The 12,505-nt window shown below is 44.6% G+C and overlaps 1 protein-coding gene across 14 annotated transcripts in view; it reads left to right on the forward strand.

The window, feature by feature from the left end:
• The window catches only part of pdlim5a (PDZ and LIM domain 5a), a 264,895-nt gene that overhangs the window by 157,755 nt on the left and 94,635 nt on the right, over nt 1-12,505 (forward strand). For 9 of the 14 annotated variants that reach the window (XM_043674412.1, XM_043674413.1, XM_043674410.1 and 6 more), the window contains exons 5-6: nt 3,282-3,397; nt 11,873-11,893. In XM_043674412.1, coding sequence (XP_043530347.1) covers nt 3,282-3,397; nt 11,873-11,893 — 137 coding nt within the window. Of the gene's footprint in view, nt 1-3,281; nt 3,398-5,050; nt 5,068-11,872; nt 11,894-12,505 lie in introns of all 14 variants that reach the window. The other 5 variants (XM_043674420.1, XM_043674423.1, XM_043674417.1 and 2 more) reach the window with 3 other exon arrangements.

Raw genomic sequence — 12,505 nt, forward strand, 5'->3', positions numbered from 1 at the left:
CTCTCACTCTCTCTCTCACTCTCTCACTCTCTCTCTCACTCTCTCTCTCACTCTCTCTCTCACTCTCTCTCTCTCTCTCTCCTCTCTCTCCTCTCTCTCACACACTCTGTCTCTTACTCGCACACACTCTCGCACACACTCTCGCACACACTCTCGCACACACTCTCGCTCACACTCTCGCTCACACTCTCGCTCACACTCTCGCTCACACTCTCGCTCACACTCTCGCTCACACTCTCGCTCACACTCTCGCTCACACTCTCGCTCACACTCTCGCTCACACTCTCGCTCACACTCTCGCTCACACTCTCGCTCACACTCTCGCTCACACTCTCGCTCACACTCTCGCTCACACTCTCGCTCACACTCTCGCTCACACTCTCGCTCACACTCTCGCTCACACTCTCGCTCACACTCTCGCTCACACTCTCGCTCACACTCTCGCTCACGCTCTCGCTCACGCTCTCGCTCACACTCTCGCTCACACTCTCGCTCACACTCTCGCTCACACTCTCGCTCTCTCACTCTCTCACTCTCGCACGCCCTCTCGCACGCTCTCTCGCTCTCACTGTCTCACACACACACACTCACACTCACACTTAATGTTTTGAGTCTGATGCATCTCTTTCTCTGTCTGAAGAATTACCAGACTTGCTTTCTCCTCAAGTGTGGTTGTGAATTTTAATTGAACATGTCACATCAATTCAGTGGCCTTCCATCTGTCCTATTACTGTACAAATACTCATCATGACAAGTTTTTTTTAAGCTTCCTCCCTACTGTCCTAAATAATGCTTTTGTTTTTAATCCCTGGAGTTGTATGTTTGTCACAAGAAGTTTGACTGCGTGGTATTTATTTAAATGCTACCAGAGTCAATGGGACTGGTGTTTTGCTCCCATCAGTAAGGTCTGATTTACTTTATGATGTGGAGGTGCTGGTGTTGAATTGGGATGGACAAGGTCAGAAGTCACATGACACCAGGTTTATTGGAAACCACAAGCTTTCAGAGTGCTGCTCCTCCAGATGAAGTGACGAAGGAGCAGCGCTCCGAAATCTTGCTATCCCTGATGAAGGGCTTATGCCTGAAACATCGAGAGTCACTTCATCTGGAGGAGCAGCACTCTGAAAGCTTGTGTGCTGCCTGACCTGCTGTCCTTTTCCAGTGCCACACTTTTTGATTCTGATCCCCAGCATCTACAATCCTCACTGTCTCCTGTTAGACAATAGTGTTATGTGACTTCTGACCTTGATTTAGTTTAGTAACATGTTAAAGATGCAATGTGACATAGCAACAGTACTGGATACTACCTGGTGGCATAGAAACTGGCTGCTGTGGGTGAGCCTTCTTGCATGCCAGACTTGAAAGGGTTTCAGGCAGGTGCCTGCAATGGTTTGGAGTGTTCTCTGGGAAAACCTATGCTGGTCTTGATTGGAGTGTTTTTGTGATCAGTGTACCAATGGTTCCAATTCAGACTGTGATTTGATCTGGCTGAACCATAACAAGGCGTCATAATTAAGAATTGACCCTGCAGCAAAATTAATTACACTTAAAATCTCCACTAAATTATTTCAAAAATTAGCACCCTCTTTTTCTTGCCCACTCCACAACTCTTGCTTTGATCAATATCTGTTCCTGTGAGTGCAGTGTGGTGGTCTGTTTACAGGAATGCAATTTATATTTTTAAGAACATATTAATTTTGTTTTCAGATAAAGGGGGTATCTCTTGTGCTATGTTTACCTGCTGCAGGAATATTCCATTCATTACTCTTGAATTATTATTTCTTACCTCTTTTAAATTGATTCACCAATGATCCCTTTTGACTCCCTGAGCTATTCCCTCATTCAGTTAGATCACAGCTAATCTGTATCTTAAAAACACCAACCCATCTTGGCTCCATGTTCATGAATACCCTCCCCAAACAGCAATCCATCCAAACCCATTTTTGAAATTTGCAGTCAACATCGGTTTGGAGATTAGATTCCCTACAGAATGGAAACAGGCCCTTCGGCCCAGCAAGTGCACACTGACTCTCCTAAGAATAACCCATCCACTGTTTTTACCCCTGATTAATGCACCTAACACTACGGGCAGTTTAGCATGGCCAATTCACCTAACCTGCACATCTTTAGACTGTGGGAGGACTGTGGTAGACACTGAGAGAATGTGCAAACTCTACACAAACAGTCGCCCAAGGCGGGAATCGAACTTGGGTCGCTGGCGCTGTGAGGCAGCAGTGCTAACCACTGAGCCATTGTGTCACCTTCCTCTTAATTGATTCATTTAAAAAGTGTCCACTTATCCATTATACTTAAGATTATTAAAAATGTTCACAGTGGGGACAAATTTCTCAGGTTTTCCATTGCTTTCAGGGAGCTGTGGTTATTGTTAGTGTTTTACCTTAAGGATGTTAAAACTATCAGCAGAAATAGGCCCTCAAGCCTGTTCTGCCATTTGAAACGATTCTGCCCGCTCTCCGTAATCCTTCAATCCATTACTGATTAAAAATCTCCTGCCTGTCTCCTCCTTCAAGTTGCTTGATGTCCTGGGATCGTGAATTCCACAGATTCATGAAGCTTTGAGAGACATAATTTCTCCAGTTTGAAATCAGCCACACCTTATCCTAAAACTATGACCTCTCATCCTCAATTGCTCCCCATCTGCTTTGTCAATCCCCTTTAGCATCTTTGAATGCCTCAATTAGATCCTTCCAAACTCCAGAGAGTAGACCAAGACCCTGACTGCTCCAGTTCCCGTCCTCAAATCTTTCAAAATTTGCTTTACCCATCATGGGGTTTCGGAGAACACTTCCAAAGGACAAAATATGAAGCATGAGTTTCCTTGTTTGCATGTATTTTTTGTGTGTGTGTGTAACTTGTGTTTTTTTTTCTTCCGCCCACGTTCTGCTCAGGATGAGCTCCAGGAAGTAACACACCCTGTGCCTGTTGCATCTGTTGCTCCTCTGATGCCAAAGGTCCCATCTGCACCCAGCTCGGCCTACAATATGACGGCTCGTCCTTTTGGAGCCTCATCGTCTCCAAAGGTCACGCCGACGTCTGCATCACCCCAGCCTGCAGCCTTTTCCCCAGCTTCATCACCCCTCACTCAGCCTCTGCCTCCATCACCGGCAAGCACTCTCAATAATTCTGCTCCCCCACCATCAGTGCCTGTTGCATCTCCACCACAAACGCATGCCAGTTTTAAACCTGGTGCCAATGGGCGCACGCCACCAGTCACCACTGCTAAACCGACAGTAACCTCGTCCGTTAATGTCCCATGGCAGCCCAAGGTGTACAACACGCCCATAAACCTCTACTCCTCTGACAACGCCCATGAGGTGGCAGAGGGACAGAAGAGAGGACTGAGAGAGGGGCAGAGCGATGCCAAGCAGCAGAATGGGTAGGTGGCTTCCTGCAAACCATATGGAACAGTCTGGGAAGCAAGCAGCAGACACACCTCACTCTCGGGTGGCCTGATGAAAATTCCATTTGCATTCCAGGACATGGGAACTCATTACCGCAGCAACAAGAGACTAGTTGAGGTGCCTCAACATTTCTGTGTTTGATTCATAAAACTGTCACAGAAGCAAAGGTGATATAGTTTTAAGAAAATGTTTTCAACCTAATGAAACAGTATGTTGCAAATATTGATTTGCCTCAGTCAGCCAGGTGTTAAAACATTCTGTATTTCGCACATTATCCCTTCTGAATATGTCCCAGAATTTCCCTGGATTTCATTAATCCCAGTGCATGTAAGCTTCTCGTTACATGTGAGTTCCTCTTTTGAACTGAAACCAATTTGTGAATTGGATGTATAGGTGGTCAAGAGAAAAGATTGCAGGACTATGGAGAAAGTATAGTGAATTGGGACTGTTCGGGAGCTATCACTGGCATGATGAGCCAAATGGCCTCCTCCTTTGCTGTTCAACTTGATGATTTTGTAACTTGGGTTTGCTTGACTTCCTGCAGAGGCAGGCAAAAGTGGGTTGTGAACTTAAGCATTTGGAAGTTGCATAGCATTCCCTTCATTCTGGTTTGCTTGCACATACTTGCTTCTGCCAGACCTCCCATACACTGACCCCTCAAGCAAACTTGGAAACACTTGCAGAATCCTTTGGCCAGAGTAGAGGAGAAAAGTTATTTTCCTGTTGACTGTTAGTTCAACTTTAAACGCACACAAAAAAACCTTCAACTCTTCCAGTGAAGAGTAAGGTTCTGTTGTTGTTTTTAAACATAACTGGAGATTTCTAGGAAAGACAACATTTCTGAAGAATTTAACTTCTCCGCACTTTCACATCTTGTTCTCAGATGTTTGTACTGTGCAATAAAAATCTGCTTAGCGAAGGGAGAACTTGATGCTGGTGTAACATTAGTGGAGGAATAACCGCCTTGATCCCCAAATATAGTCTGATCCGGGTAATTTTAGCTGAATATGTTACACCTGCTAATGTAGCTATAAGTTTTTGGCATGCTTTCAGAATCTAAACTAAACGCACAGATAAATCAATGGCTTCGTAGGAATAAACAGTTTACTAAATTCAAATTTAACTGAGGTTAACTTTTAATTTAAACTTAGAATGGTGCAATGTGTCATTTAAAAAGGAAGTTTCATCCTATCAGTGCTGCTGTTTTCAGAATTGGTTAAATATCACCTTGGGTTGTGCGGCTTGTTGTGAAGTTACGTTTCATGCAGTTTTGTTTTTAAAGTCTCTTGTGATTTGATTTTTGGGAAGGGATTGACCAATTTTAATTTCAGTATACTCTTGTCAGTGTAACAAGACTACCCTAGCCCAAAGCTGTGTCTGCTGCTTGTTGAGTGAGCAGGATCATGCCAATCCAAACCTCAAGTCACCCCCGCCAAAGGAAAAGCCATTTTACCTGACTCCAAAATGAGCCTTTTAACCGGACTGGTCTCAAAGGTTGTATTTGGTTCCTGCACCCACCCAACAAACATTTCTAGGTTTTTTTGCTTTTGAAGCTTGGATTGGCAAAACATGGAATCCAAAAAAAATCTGTGTATTTATTGATGAAACATAATCTCTTTTCTTTCCAGACACAGATCCTGGCCAAGTTAGTGTCTGTGGTATTGCTATCTGGTGACTCATGACTTGTCAGTAACTAGCATGTGTGGTTGCCATGCAAGGAATGATCCTATACAAAGTGTTGCTTCTGGCTTTCTCCTCCTCCTCTCTTCTCTCTTCGCGCTGTCTAGCTCTCTCACTCTCTTGCGCGCTCTGCCCCTTCCTCCTTCCCCACTCTCTTGCGCGCTCTGCCCCTTCCTCCTTCCCTCTTCTCTCTTCGCGCTGTCTAGCTCTCTCACTCTCTTGCGCGCTCTGCCCCTTCCTCCTTCCCTGTTCTCTATTTGCGCTGTCTAGCTCTCTCACTCTCTTGCGCGCTCTGCCCCTTCCTCCTTCCCTCTTCTCTCTTTTGTGATTTGTCTCTATGCATAAGGCAAATTGGAAATGCATAGGATGTGACAGGATGTTGTCACTACTCAGTCATGTTACATGTTCTGTCGGGACTGACTTGCTTTTTGATGTGTTGCACTGACCGCAGATGCATGTGTTCACTAAGAGATGAAGATTCAGAATTTGTACAAGGGCTGGATTCCCTAAACTCAACTTTCCAGCAAAATTATTGCCTTGAATTAATACCCAACTCTTTAACACCTTTCAAATCTGCACACATCAAAACCAAATCCCATTCCAGGAAACCCCTTGGGGTCAAGAGCTCATTTTAAAGTGAGAGTTTATTTTTAAAAGCAAATTAATTCAGTGCGGTGTGCCTGGTACAGCTGTAAACTTGAAAAGTTAGTGGAGTATGTATGAGTTTCTTTTCCCTTAGCTAGGTGAGCTTAAGGAAGTGCAGGATTGTGGACAACATTTCAAATACAGAGCAGCCACTTGAGACTGAGATGGTGACAATGTCTTTTTTTACTCGTAGGATTGTGAATCTTTGGAATTCCCTACCCCAAAGGGGGATTTCAATCATTTGTATGTCTGAAATAGAAATTGGGGACATAGGGGTATTATGGGAAAGAGAGAGTGAATGGACAATCTTACAAAGTAGGCCCGAAAGCCTGAAAGGTGTGGTCCTGTTCTGGTGTTCCTACGGTCCTGTGACTGGATATTGTGTTCATGAAAGATAACAAAGGGAGAAAAGGAGGCGTGACTGGAAATGTATTGCAGTTGAAAATCCTCCTAAATACAATTTAGGAACTCTTCCACCTCTCTGCTGTTTACGCCAGTACCATCCCAGTCGATAATTAATTAAGGAGTGCATTGCAGTACTTAGCAGAGAGAGAGGGAGGGAGGGACGATGACCCAGAGGGGGTCAAGGACAGAATCTATTTGGTTAGAGCTAAGGAACATAAAGTTTCAGTTAAATTGCTTGATGTAGAGTAGATTAGATTAGATTACTTAGTGTTGAAATAGGCCCTTCGGCCCAACAAGTCCACACTGGCCCGCTGAAGCACAACCCACCCAGACCCATTCCCCATTTGAGATGGGCCAAATAGTTCCAACATCACTCAGGGAAGTAATCAGTGTACCGTCAGATTTATTTCACCTTTTTAGAAAAGGATAAGGAACAATTCAAAATAAAAGTATTGGACTGGGGGCTAGCCAACTTCACTGAGTGAAGAATGGCTCTGACCCAGATAAAGTAGAATCAAAAGTTGGCAAGAAAGACTAATTAAACAATGGGCTATCATTAAAATCAAAGAGTGTTCACATACTGTTGAGGTAAATTCCCTTGAAGGGAAAATACGTGGTCATCAAATCCCGAGCTCCCTGGATGACAGAAGACATAGTGATTGCAGTAAAGGGAAAGAAGTATGCTTTAGCTGATGTTAGTTAGATGATATCGGGTGGCACGGTGGCTCAGTGGTTAGCACTGCTGCCTCACAGCTCGAGGGTCCCAGGTTTGATTCCAGCCTTGGGCGACTGTCTGTTTGGTGTTTGCACATTCTCCTCTTGTCTGCATGCGTTTCCTCCGGGTGCTCCGGTTTCCTCCCACAGTCCAAAGATGTGCAGGTCAGGTGAATTGGCCGTGCTAAATTGCCCATGGTGTTAGGTACATTAGTCAGAGGAAAATGGGTCTGGGTGGGTTACTCTTCAGCGGGTCAGTGTGGACTTGTTGGGCCGAATGGCCTGTTTCCACACTGTAGGGAATCGAATCTAATTTGTAACTGAGGACCAGGTTAAATGTAGAAGGTTCAGAGGGGAATTGAGAGTATGAGAAAAGGCTGACCTAAAAGCCTTTAATGAGCATAAATGTAGTAAAATTAATGGTCACTAGGTTAATTATACAAAGCCAACTCAGATTTGCTAAGGCAAATTGCATCTAATTAACTTGGTTGAGATTTTTGATCAAGTTAATGTTGATGTGAGTGTTCGTGAACTTCCAAAACAAAAAATTGGATAAAGTGTAACGAGCGAGGAAATGGAATAAAAAGGACAGTAGCAATCTGGATACAAAGTTTGCTGAGCAACAGGAAACAACAATTCACTGTTCTTTGTTGAACAGAAGGACAGTTTATACTGGAGGTCCTGGGAACTGGTGTTACACCCTATTGTTGAGCGTGTGGTGCTGGAAAAGCACAGCAGGTCAGGCAGCATCCAAAGAGCAGGAGAATCGACCTTTTGAGCATAAGCTCTTCATCAGGAATGTAGGGCCCACTTCTGCCCATATTGTGCGTGTCACTTCCGTTTGGTGACGTCATTCCTGATCCTATAATCATGCCTACTCAAGTGACTGTCTCTGTCCCCAAACCCAGTTCCAGCCCCACCTTAGATCCTAGCTCCCAGCCCTGCAATGTCATTACTGTTCCCCCAGACCTCACCCTCACTGAAAATGAATGTTTAGTCCTCAGCAAAGGTCTCACCTTCATCCCTCTATGCTCCTGGATGAATGAGTTCAACCACGCGTTGTGACCTTGGACATTTCTTCCACCACCTCTGGGCCCACTTTTTCAATCAAAACTCCTGCCCACACACCGAGGACCCATTCTCTCCCCTCCAACACACCCCATCCACCTGGACGCCCCATGCTGGCCTGTTACCCACCCTCTATCTCTTCATTTCATTTCTAGCTGCCACCATGACATCAACCACCTCAACCTGTCCACGCCTCTCACCCATTCCCTCCTCCTGCCCTCACAAAGTGCAGCCCTCCACACCCTCCCCTCCAACCCCAACCTCACCATCAAACCCGTAGACAGGGACAGGCCGGGTGCGTGTGCACTGGTAGTTTGGCCAACCGACCTCTACACCGCTGAAGCCAGGTGCCAACTCGCAGACACCACCTCCTACTGCCCCCCTCGATCAAGGCTTCACCAAACCATCATCTCCCAGACCATCCCCAACTTCATCACCTCTGGGGATCTCCCATCCACACCCTCCAACCTTATCATTCATGAACCCCGCACTGCCTGATTCTTCTACTTACCAAAGATTCCTCATTCCTGATCAAAGGCTTATGCCCGAAACATCAACTCTCCTAGTCTTCGGATGCTGCTGCGCTTTTCCAGTACCACACTGTCAACTCTGGTCTCCAGCATCTGCAGTCCTCCCTTTCTCCTTGTACCCTGTTGTTCCAGATGTGCATTAATCACTGAGACTGTAGTGTGGAGGACAAAATTTGCAGACAATATAACATTTGGTAGCATTGTGAACTGTGAAGAGGATAGTGTCGAATTTTGAAAGGATATAGACAGGCTGGTGGAATGGACAAACTCGTGGCAAATGAGATTTAATGTGGAAATGTGTGAATTGATTTGTGTTGCAGAAACGTAATGGAAAGACAATATAATATCAAAGATAAATTCTAAATGTTACATTGGAGCAGAAAGACAGAAGTGTTTTAAAAAAAAAACGAAAGAACTACGAATGCTGTAAATCAGAAACACAAGTTGCTGGAAAAGCTGAGCAGGTCTGGCAACATCTGTTTAGATTAGATTAGATTACTCCACATCTGTGGAGAGAGATCAGAGTTAATGTGTCAGGTTGAGTGACCCTCAGACTGGATGGAAAATATCAGTTTATATGCAGAAGATAGGGTGGAGGGGAGGGGATAAGGTGGATAATGGGTGGAGCCCAGAGAGAGAGGGAAGAACAGTTGGATAGATGAATGAGTGGATAATGATGAGGCTGAGTGGCTGTTAATGGAGACTGTTAGTGGCTAACAATGGGTTGTGTTTAATGGCAAGCTATGTGATAATAAGGCCTGGTGTGTGGGGGTTGGGGTAAGGATCTGGGAGAGCTGAAGCCCGAAAATAATTGAACTCTATATTGAGGGTGGAGGGTTGCAGGGTCCCCAAGTGGAAAATGAGGTGCTGTTCTTCCAGCTTGTGCTAATCTTCGCTGGAGCATTGCAGCAAGCCTGAGATAGAGAGCTTGGCCAGAAGACAGAAGTCTTGCACATGCACATACAGGCAGCAGGGCAGGCTGAAGGCATATAATAATGGAATAATGTCTAGGGCATCCTGTTCTTCATTAGAAACATAGAGCAGTAAGGCAAGGAATTGATGTTAAACTTGTTCAGAACACTTGTTCAACCTCACCTGGAGAATTGTGTCGAGTCCTGAAAACTGTATTCCAGGAAGAATGTGATAGCATTAACCAGGTTGCAGAAAAGATTCCTGAGAATGGTTCCAGGGATGAGGAATTTCAATTATATAGTTAAATTCTATAAATTGGAATTATTGGAGAAGAAGAGGCTGAGCAGAAATTCAAAACTATAAGGAGTCTAGGTGGAGTAGAGAAGGAGAAATTAGATTAGATTAGATTACCTACAGTGTGGAAACAGGCCCTTCGGCCCAACAAGTCCACACCGCCCCGCCGAAGCGCAACCCACCCATTCCCCTACATTTACCCCTTGCCTAACACTACAGGCAATTTAACATGGCCAATTCACCTGACCTGCACATCTTTGGACTGTGGGAGGAAACCGGAGCACCCGGAGGAAACCCACGCAGACACTGGGAGAACGTACAAACTCCACATAGTCAGTCGCCTGAGGCGGGAATTGAACCCGGGTCTCTGGCGCTGCGAGGCAGCAGTGCTAACCACTGTGCCACCGTGCCACCCACTTATAAAGGGATTGAAAATGGGAGGGCACAGATTTAAGGAAATTGACAAAAGAAGCAATGGTTACAACAAGGAAATCTGTTGCGTGCCGCCAATGGTCTGGAATTCGATGCCTGAAAGTGTGGTGGATTTAGATGTTAGAGAGGGGATTATTATGTGAAAAAGGAAGAATGTGTGGGGGTACAGGGAGTGCCTGCAGGGAAATTGTTCCTTCAGAAAGTCATAATAGACATGGGCAGAATGGACACCTACAGTGCTGTGACCATTGAGGTTCTGGAATGCATGGTCAGTTGGGTGGCCTTCAAATACTGGATATTCTGCTGTTCATGGGGAATTCTTACTTTAAAGATCACCCACAGACCTCTTTTCATATCTCACCTCATCTTATTGTCTCTCCTATTGTTTCATCTCATCTCTTATCATCTGATATCTTGTCCTCTCAATATAATTGGAACATCTTCCATGACATTTGACACTGACTCCCTCCAGTAGCAGCAGTATGTACCATCAACCAGATACCCTGTACCAAGGATCTTTTATCAGCACCTTGCAAATGCATGATCACTTCCATCTGGAAGGACTATGGTGGAAGATGAAAGGGAACAACACTAACTCCAATTTCTCTTCCCAAGCCACCTGAAATTTAAGTGGCCCTTGTCCATCCCTAAACATTTGAAGCTGAAGAAACTATCACCTCATGTCCTCTTGGACAAGGAATGTACAAGGAGGATGCCAGGGTTGGAGGATTTGAGCTATAGGGAGAGGCTGTTTTCCCTGGAGGGTCAGAGGCTGAAGGGAGACCTTATAGAGGTTTATAAAATCAAGGATAGGGTGAATAGACAAGGTCTTTTCCCTGAGGTGGGGGGAGGGGGCAGTCCAGAATGAGAGTGCATAGGTTGAAGGCGAGAGAGGAAAGATATAAAAGGGATCAAAGGGTAACTTTTTACACAAGAGGGTGGTGCATGTATGGACTGAGCTGCCAGAGGAAATGGTGGAGGCTGGTACAATTTACAGCATTTAAAAGGCATCTGGATGAGTATATGAATATGAAGGGTTTAGAGGGGATGGGCCAAGTGTGACTAGATTAGGTTAGGATATCTGGTCGGCATGGACGAGTTGGACTGAAGGGTGTGTTTCCGTGCTGTGTATCTCCATGACTTGAAGTAATGTCTTCATTATTTTCTGAACCCATATATTTTTAAAATTTTACTTTCCATGTCAACTAAAATATACAGTGTGACGCACTGTGCAGCACTTCTCCAGCCCTATCTGTGTCCATCTTCCTTCCCTTAGTGATTTTTGACCTGCCAATCGAAGTTGCTCAAGGTGGTACAGTAAGAGCATTGTTTTGTGCCAACCACAGACCACACTCGGTGAACAGCACTCGGGGGAGGGTAGTGTTACCAACAAGACTAGCCATTCAAATGTTGGTCAAGTGTGCAATTGACTACATTTGCTTCCCAGTGTTTCGGTCTTTTCCAGTGTCATTCCCTATAATTAGAATCACTCAGTATTGAAGTAGCTGAATCAGGCAGTGGATGGGGTGAACTGCAGTGTAATGTGCAGGAATTTTGGGTTTGGCATGCTTCTTTAGTGGCTTCACTTTCCTGCTGCCTTCTGCATTACTGGAAAATTTGGTTTGTTCATTTGTTCGCTTTTGTTTTTCCAAGTGTGTCATTTTTCTTTTATTTTTCCATCTTCACTCCATCGTTTTGTTTTCCATGACTCACTCGTGACTCTTCTGCATCATGTGCACTGCCTCTCTCTTCCTCCCCTGTGCCTGCCAGTGGCCCCATGTATGCTCTCAAGTAAGTAGAATACCAGCGTCTTACTGTCTGTCTGTCTCTTCTTAGATTTTCAATTGATTTTCAGCAGTAACATCACCTGCATTTATCAACAAACAAATCAGGCCTTTTATACCACAGAATAAGAACTATCCTTTTGGAAAAGTGACTCCACTTTAAGGTGGGTAGAGAGCGAAGGCTATTTATCTGGAGAGTGTCGATGTAGTCAAACAAGAGGATTCACCTTAGAATTTGAGTGAGGCTATTCAAGGTGATGATGGGAAGCTGTTCTTTATGTAACAATGAGCAGTGGAAATCTAGAACCGTTTCCTCACTACACACCAATCACCAAAATAAAATGTTGCTGAGGCTGGATATCATTTGAAAACTAAAATTGGTTTATGTTCGTAGCCAAGGCTATCGAAGACTAGGATCCAACAGGGGTGGATGGGAATTAAGGTGCAAGGTAATTATGATCTAATTCAGGAATGGAACAGTTTCGAAAGGCTGAATCATCTCCTCCTGATCTAATATTCCTAAGATTATACTTAAGTTTGATCCCAAAATGTTTGGAATTGTGCATGCCCTTCATTTCTCCCTCCTGCATTACTTTGAGTATTTCACTTCCTCATTTTT

This window comes from Chiloscyllium plagiosum, chromosome 32 (genome assembly GCF_004010195.1).
Source record: "Chiloscyllium plagiosum isolate BGI_BamShark_2017 chromosome 32, ASM401019v2, whole genome shotgun sequence".
Classification (NCBI taxonomy): Eukaryota; Metazoa; Chordata; class Chondrichthyes; order Orectolobiformes; family Hemiscylliidae; genus Chiloscyllium; species Chiloscyllium plagiosum.